This window comes from Schistocerca gregaria, chromosome 4 (assembly GCF_023897955.1).
Source record: "Schistocerca gregaria isolate iqSchGreg1 chromosome 4, iqSchGreg1.2, whole genome shotgun sequence".
Lineage (NCBI taxonomy): Eukaryota > Metazoa > Arthropoda > Insecta > Orthoptera > Acrididae > Schistocerca > Schistocerca gregaria.
In genome coordinates this window covers 336,492,650-336,501,557 of record NC_064923.1, presented here as the reverse complement: position 1 = coordinate 336,501,557, position 8,908 = coordinate 336,492,650, and the positions used below count along the sequence as shown (strand labels likewise).

Here is an 8,908-nt window from a genome sequence, read left to right as displayed (position 1 = left end):
ACAGCAAAGACTATCCATGTAAAACTTTAAGGGTTTCCGTAGAAACGGCGTCGTCTATCGATGTGACATATCAAAATAAATAGAAACTGTAGTGGCAAATATAACAGCCGTTAGAGATTATATGTAGTAATATGAATGGCAGAATAGCGAGACATGGGGCGTTAGTTAACAACCAATCTTGCTTGTTATGTAGAAAGGAAACACAGATACAAAGGGCAGAATAAGGTTTTAGATATACATAGCTCTATTAAATCTCGTGTTAGACATGAAATGGATATAAATTCATATAATAGATAATATTGTGTAAAGTAATGGTGATGCGGGAATAACCCTTGCAACATTAAAGGATACAAAATCCGTTAAAAAGAGACCGTTAGTGAAAAAACAGTTTTAAAGCGACAGGGGGAGGGGGAGGTGCGTTGGGAACAGAACATTAAGAATACTGGCATAACAGCAGTGTTAAATATAAAGAAACTATAACGTCATTAATCATAGAAAAATGCTAATGATAATTGGGATTTCAAGAAACTACAGAAAGGACAGCAAAACCTTTCCAAAGAAATTCGTCAAGAGATTAGGAATGTCGTAAAACTGCAAATGCGATGATTTTGACCATTCTTATTCATATTTTGACACTTTAGCTAAAAGTATGTATTCATGGCATTTAGGTGACGTTTCGCGAGAACAGAATTTTACTCGCAGTAGAAACAGTGAGTAGTGTTGGTGGTATACCAAAGGAGTTCTGAGGGCACAGGAAGTTTGCGGTTACGATTACAAACATTTTCATACAGTTAACTTAGGAGATTGTTCTCTTGTACAAGTCTGGGCTTACTCAAAGGACTGTGCATAGTCTGGACGCTTTTATACTGAGCATTTGAGAAAAAGAATTTACGAAGAGAATTCACAATCTGAATTCCATGTATTTTCCTACGTTTAAATGTAGGTAGTGGATGCACTATACTTTTCTGACTACGTCGATTAGAGAATGATACTTCACTGAACCAGCTGTTAATTATTTTTCAGTTTGTTGGTGAAGTAGTCTTCTCCCACTATCCTTTTTAATCGCTGAGTAAAAGGAATTTTCATCTTCTATACTTATGTAAAAGTGTTGAAAGTAACATTAATTATTTGCGAGTTTGATTAAGAATGGGTCATTTTGGCGACAAAGTACATTCCGATTCTGACAAAACTGAAAACTTCGATTACATCGTAAGGAGCATTTCTTTGCAATTTCCCTATGGCGACCACGTTACAATCACTACACAGGGTACCACTAAAGAACAGTGACTTGAGAAGTTCTTGGAGCAAACAATGAGTCAAATCACACAGACTATACCGCTGCTGAAAAACTAAATTCCATTCACGTAAATAAATATTTGGCACGTGTTACTGATCGTCCTAAGCACGACGCCAAACCGCACACCACAAAAAAATAGAAATGGGAATTGTACTCTCAGTAAACATCTTCTATACGAAATTTTTGGAAGTGAAACACAGATTGGCGAAACAGATATACAGCCTTGAACACCACCCCTGTTTTTTTTGTTTTTTTTTTAACATACGGCAGTAGCAGTCAGGGCTTTAAAATGAAAGATTTAATATCAGTTCTGGCGATATATGCAGACTGTTGTGATTATAGTTCCGTTGTCCATAGCAAAGTCAGTTTGCAGGTAATAGTGGCACTGATGAATTATAAGTGCGTGAAGGATTTTATACCAGTTCAAGGAATAATTACAGGTTTGAAAAGTTAAGATATTGTTATCTGAAAGAAATAAACAGTATGCGAGGCCATATATATTGCTATGCATATCAGAGTACTGACACCTCTTCCTCTTTCTGAGCTGAACATCTCACTCATTAGGGACGGATGCTGACTCAGTTTGTCAAAATAGCAAATGAGAAGTTGCGGTAGAGAAAATGGTCCAGAGATCACCGTTTTGTGTGTGTGTGTGTGTGTGTGTGTGTGTGTGTGTGTGTGTGTGTGTGGTGTTGTGTGTAGTGAGTGAAGTGTTCTGAAACAATGCGTGTATAGTCTCTGCAGTGACTGATTGTGAGATATGAGTGAACAGTGTGGCATTACATTATTTAATAAGTTATTTGTAAAAAAGGATTTTTTACCAGGAGTAAATCTAATGATTGTCTCTAACTAGAAGTCAGTAAATATATGTGTATACTAGTTAGCTTATCTTAAATTGATCTAAATTTGTAAATACCTTGACATTTTAAAAAGAGAGCTACGGATGAATAAAGCTACTGCTACTACTACTACTACTACTACTACTCTCATAGGAATATCGGAAAGCAGACAGCTGACTTCTTGATATCTGAAAGCCATTTGTTTGACGCATGAGCAAAGGAAGTAAAAGGATAGTTAGAGGAGTTTAAAATCCTGTCAACACCGCGGTCATTAGAGACAGAGCACAAGCTCCAGTCGCGAAAGGCTGAGAAACCAAATTGGCCAGTATTTACTTGGGGCGATTTATTGAAATGATGGAAAACCTAAAGCTTGATAGCCGGACTAGGCTTTTTGAACCATCTCATCGTCGTCTTGAATGCAAGTTAAGTGCGTTAACCACTGCAGCACCTTCCTCGTGGTAAGAGCAAAGATTTTAGCGTTGTCAGTAACATATAATTTGTTCGTTTGTAAGCCTACTTTCAGCAATGATTAATTCCTTTTTTAAGAATGAATTCTTATATTATAACTTGACAAGAGGAACTCTTGTACGTTGTCTAGATACTCGCTACTGGATTGGACTACGGATTGCTGTACGTGCTGACAATGACTTTATGAGGAGTTACGGACTCTTTAGAATTATCCTTACAACATTAAATCTCATCATTCAAGCCGACCCAGCTTTTCAGGTTCTGTGAACATTAATTCTGTTCTGTTCTTGTTTAATTGTGAATTAATAGAAGCTGCTTAAGTTACGATTTAATGCAACATTATGGTTGTTTCTCGCATCCTACCTTGAAAAGTCTCATATCATTCCACTTAATTCCTCCCTGATATAACTGTCGTGTCTCATCCTTCTCTCGTTATTATCGGGTATCTTCTTCTACTACTAGTTTGAATCCATTTCATCGTCTTCTTAGGTCATCTGTTCTCACTCAAACGACATACAATGCCCATACCACCTCAATCTTTTTGCTTCCATTCTTTGCGTTACAGTGCTGCTCAGGATCATGCCCTCGCAGATGTCTTTCGATGCTACTGTAAGCCTACAGACGCATCTACAATAAGTTCGTGTTGCTCCTTTCAGTTATTCCTCATATTTCAGCTCCATATGTTACTTTTTACAATTGTTACCCTAATCTTCGTTTATGACCTGCTCCATAAAACTCCGTTTAATTGTTTGATTACTTGTCTATCACTGCGAAAGCAGCTCTTAATACAGGGCAGTTATAATTAAACTTTTTCTGCTTGGGGGTCAACCCTATGAAATACGAGTGATCGTAGAACAATGATATTTTGTGGGAATATTTGTAAGGACATGCAGAAGAGAAATTACGAACATAGCATAGAAAGAAACACTTAATTTCTACGTGAGTGCATAATATTTGTTAATAGCGCGCCATGTTTACGTTTCATGTTACAAATGTTGCCACTTGTTGCTCATTTCACAACTGTTCTCAGCACCTTTCGAACAGTGCCTCACAAAATGTTGGGCAGTCGTGACACAAATCGTACACTTCTTAAAGATCGCACATTGCGTCTTGCATTCTCATCGATGACAACAAAAACTTCTTAAACAATTTGTGGCGCATTGTCTGTCGGACTCTCCCAGGAGCAATTCCTAAATCGCCGGTTAATTCGAACTTCCGAATCACGTCCTTCAACCGCGGTGTGGGCAGAGCACTTCTCCGTATCTCTTCTATGCGATGATACTCGCGAAGAGCAGCAGCAGTACTGGTCTACATTGGCTTAAATAACGAAAAGTTCATTGTAAGCATCCAGTAAGTTGAGAGACAAGGACCAACTAAACGTGCACAAAATGAATGTTCTAGTTACATTATGTGTTAAATAATACTATAAAAAGCTGCCACTTGTTGGGAAGATGAAAAACATAGTATTGTCAGACCTGATTTGATGTGAAGCATTTTGAAAAAGGACAACAAACATTTTGTAGAAGTTTTCCCGTCTCGATGACGTTGACGAAAAGCAACGCATCAGTTGCTGTTGGAAAAGTAGCGCTCCTCCGTTTTAGAGAACATTCTATCAACTCCTCGTATCCCATCATCTCAAATCAAATCTTGTCCTTTACGTATATTACGAGCTGTTTTCAGGGAAAACTCCAGCACTTAAGGGGATGTCAGTATGATTGACAAACACACTTCTTTAAAAAATTTAGTTAGAATACTAAACCACTTGCTACATTAATTTTTTTGTTCCTTTCGACATAACACATTCTCTACCATTTTATTTACGAGTACATGAGAGACAACGTAATAGCCGCGTTGTTAACAATCGTGTGGCTGTGCTGAGTTAAACATATGTGAGAAAAAGATAATTATCTTGAAGTGTTCGTGGGTAACATATTTTCCAGAAATTAGCAAGTCAATTAAGATATGAAATTTATTCTCAATTGCGAATATGGGCTACCGTCATCTGTATAATACGATGGCGACAATGGAAATTAATGTAGGAGAGGGACTCGAAAACTCATTTTCCGTTTACTGCCAGCGGTATTTGGTTACACGAGCACGTTCACGGATACACCCAAACTTATGTATTTCATCTACAGTGTGTCTACAACCTTTATTCGTACATTCATTATGTATATTCACATTATGAGATGATGCTTTAGTTGAAAGTCACCTGCTAGGTGCCGGCGGATGAATGCGATTGTGCAGTGTCTCTGCAAAGTTCTTTTCGCTTCGTAACTCGGAATAACACGGACATTGCAATATCGTAAGTGAATTAACTTTTTCTCGTGGAAGGTAAACAAGGACTACGAGCGGATCGATGAATTTCCATTAAGGACATTGCTGCTGTTGAAGTCTTCAACTCACCCTATCGGAACCCACACTCGACGATCTCATGAATTGGAGTAACGTCTGTATAATGATGGACAGACTATGGAAGCGCCATACAGAAATTCGGCACTTCTTCTTTCTGTGTAAAGTGTTCGGTACATGTCCAGTTTCTTTTGACAAGAAGCATGCAAAAATGACGGTGACAGCCAAGGCGCGACTGTACTGTATATCGCTCGCTCTAGTGATCCTTGTCTCTGCCCTTTATACTCTTCTAGTGCGCTTGCCAGAGGGTTATAAGACTGTCGAGGGCCTCACGAAGTACTCGGACGCGTGCAATATTTTCTTCGCTGCTGCTGCAGCTTTAACGTGTATTCTTCGCAGCTCTACTTTGAAACAAAAACACATTGAAATTTTCTGTATAAAACTTATTTCAGTTGACGCTTTTTTGTATGAAGACGATGAATCAGAATATTTGCATCTAGCAACTCGTTTGGTGTGGGGTGTTGTAGTCGTCACTTCTTATTCAGTGGTTTTATTTGGTCACCTCACCTGGCTTATGTCACCTACTCTGAAATTTTCTTTTCTGCTGCCTATTTGTGTCATGCAGTTCATGAGTAACGTCACTATTTTACAATATCTTATTCTCAATGTGGCATTAAAAATGAGATTTGCAAGACTGAACAGGTATATTCTGCAATTATTCATCCTGTCTACCAAAGACGCAGAAGGAGATCTCGACATTAATATTTCGAAACTCTTAAGTAATACACCCGAAAAGAAGGATTTAGAGAGTGACAATACATTGTTTGTCAGGACGTCTTTCGCCTCTCTACACTGTGAGGCTCAAAGAATTGCCAACGTACTTATAAACGGCGTACCCTGCTGTAATGAGGTACTGGTGACAGAAGAAGACGCAAGCGAGCTGCGAAATTTACGCAAAATATATTGCCTGCTTGTCGAAATGGGTAAAGCTGTCAATGCGGCTTATGGACTACAAAATCTCGTAGAAGTGGTCAGCTGTTTCGTGAGCATCGTGAATTATATTTATATCAGTGTTATCGCCATCTTAGACGTGAAGGTTGTGTGGCCTGGAATAACGAAGGTTCAAGTCATCAGCCTGCTCTCTCTGTGGACTGGACTCATGGCCGGGCGTCTGCTGGCCACAACCTACAGCAGCGACATGGTCGTGCAAGAGACCGCCAGTACACAGAGGCTGGTCCAGAAACTTCTGCTTTTACCGCTGCCTGCTAGAAGCGGCTGTCAAGACGAGCTGCAGCTCTTCAGAGAGCAGATGGCGCGCAGTCGACTGCGCTACAGCGCAGCGGGGTTCTTCACGCTCGACCTGTCTCTGCTGAGGAGCTTCACAGCCACCGTCACCACCTACGTCGTCATCCTCGTCCAGTTCGGACTGTCTGACGCGAACAAGCAGCAGAGCAGCAGCGCCGGTGCGTGCAGATGTTAACCAGACAGACAAAGTGACAGGTACCTGAGAGGACCATTAAACACAGTTTGTCATAAGGCTGCCCATTTCCATTTACGAACATAATTTCTTTTATTCAATGAAATTTAAATTTCTTGGATTTCACCTAGGAAAATTGTTCTCTATGACAATCACAATTATATGTTGACAGCTAATCTTAATGTGTACATGTGCACTGATATCAATCAAGGAAGATATATTAATTTTTTTTGTTTTTTATAGAAACTACACAGTATTTAATCTGTTTAATAGCTGTCACTGAGATTAATTCATGCATTGTGAATGATTGTACGGTAACATTTTATGTTTTCCCAGGGATAAAATGCCATGCTCATTCTGTGAATACTATAATGACTATTAATATTTTCCATTTATGTTTACATATAACAAGCCAAACACAAGTAAATCATAATAACTTCAACAAAGTAGTTATTTAGCAGTGATGAGAAACGCAAAAAAGGAAAATATTACTCATATTTAATATACAATTTTTAAGAAATAATGTAATCAAGATAATGTACATTGTGGAAACAAACAAAAAGAAATGAATACAAAATGGTTCCTGAATGATAAATTTAGTTAGAATGCAGAAGATTGCACAGTTGTAGCTCATCATATCAACAATAAAGCTTTTTTTCATTAATGGAGTACATTCTTTGAGAATTACTAACATTTCTATGTAAAACAAGCAAGGAATAGGATTGCCATTGCTGCTGACGTAGTATCTTCCTCTGGCCCTACCGCAATACCACAGAAAGCAATATTCAGATATAAACAACATTTCAAGAATTCTGTGCTTCATTAGCTACCATAAAAGTATTAAAGACACAAACAGAGGCGTTCCTATTTGGTAGTTTTGTGTAAGTCACGCTGCTTGGGAAACAATGGAAGCTGATAAGGGATAAAAACTGTGTTAGTTATAAGCTTTCAAAGCAAAATATTTTGATTCACATCTCTTTCAGCCTCCCGCCTTTGGAGCTGGACCCAGGTGAAAGGAACAATGAAACAGTCAGTTTCATCTTTAGTGCATGTAGGAAAGTCAGGGCAAGCTGTTTTTTTATCACTGACAAAAAAAATGGTTCAAATGGCTCTGAGCAGTATGGGATATAACATCTGAGGTCATCAGTCCCCCAGAACTTGGAACTACTTAAACCTAACTAACCTAAGGACATCACACACATCCATGCCCGAGGCAGGATTCGAACCTGCGACCATAGCAGTCACTCGGTTGAGGACTGAAGTGGCTAGAGCCGCACGGCCAATGCGGCCAGCTATCACTGACTAAAATATGAATCATTAAATGGAAGGTACTACACAGTTACAACTTCAAATAATCTTATCAAGTAAAACATTCAACAGGTGCTGCCGACATACAGATGCAATTGATGGACTGCCTCAGAAGCAGTGCTATTAATGTCTTGCATTGTACTACCCAGTTCCCTGGCAGATATAGTGTCAGTTAGTAATCCACAGGGGTTCTCAAGTAATTTTCCATCACACAGTAACGAAGCAGCTGGCACTGTGACACTCGTTACACCAAATAAGGGAAAACTATCATCTACACTCCTGGAAATTGAAATAAGAACACCGTGAATTCATTGTCGCAGGAAGGGGAAACTTTATTGACATATTCCTGGGGTCAGATACATCACATGATCACACTGACAGAACCACAGGCACATAGACACAGGCAACAGAGCATGCACAATGTCGGCACTAGTACAGTGTATATTCACCTTTCGCAGCAATGCAGGCTGCTATTCTCCCATGTAGACGATAGTAGAGATGCTGGATGTAGTCCTGTGGAACGGCTTGCCATGTCATTACCACCTGGCGCTTCAGTTGGACCAGCGTTCGTGCTGGACGTGCAGACCGCGTGAGACGACGCTTCATCCAGTCCCTAATATGTTCAATGGGGGACAGATCCGGAGATCTTGCTGGCCAGGGTAGTTGACTTACACCTTCTAGAGCACGTTGGGTGGCACGGGATACATGTGGACGTACATTGTCCTGTTGGAACAGCAAGTTCCCTTGCCGGTCTAGGAATGGTAGAACGATGGGTTCGATGACGGTTTGGATGTACCGTGCACTATTCAGTGTCCCCTCGACGATCACCAGAGGTGTACGGCCAGTGTAGGAGATCGCTCCCCACACCATGATGCCGGGTGTTGGCCCTGTGTGCCTCGGTCGTATGCAGTCCTGATTGTGGCGCTCACCTGCACGGCGCCAAACACGCATACGACCATCATTGGTACCAATGCAGAAGCGATTCTCATCACTGAAGACGACACGTCTCCATTCGTCCCTCCATTCACGCCTGTCGCGACACCACTGGAGGCGGGCTGCACGATGTTGGGGCGTGAGCGGAAGATGGCCTAACGGTGTGCAGGACCGTAGCCCAGCTTCATGGAGATGGTTGCGAATGGTCCTCGCCGATACCCCAGGAACAACAGT

The 8,908-nt window shown here is 40.4% G+C and overlaps 1 protein-coding gene across 1 annotated transcript; it reads left to right on the top strand.

Moving 5' to 3' along the window:
- The first annotated feature begins 5,935 nt into the window (after nt 1–5,935).
- LOC126267712 (putative gustatory receptor 2a) lies at nt 5,936–6,436 on the top strand. The gene has a single exon (XM_049973014.1). It carries the CDS (start codon nt 5,936–5,938, stop codon nt 6,434–6,436), a length of 501 nt encoding a protein of 166 aa, XP_049828971.1.
- The last annotated feature ends 2,472 nt before the right edge of the window (nt 6,437–8,908 follow it).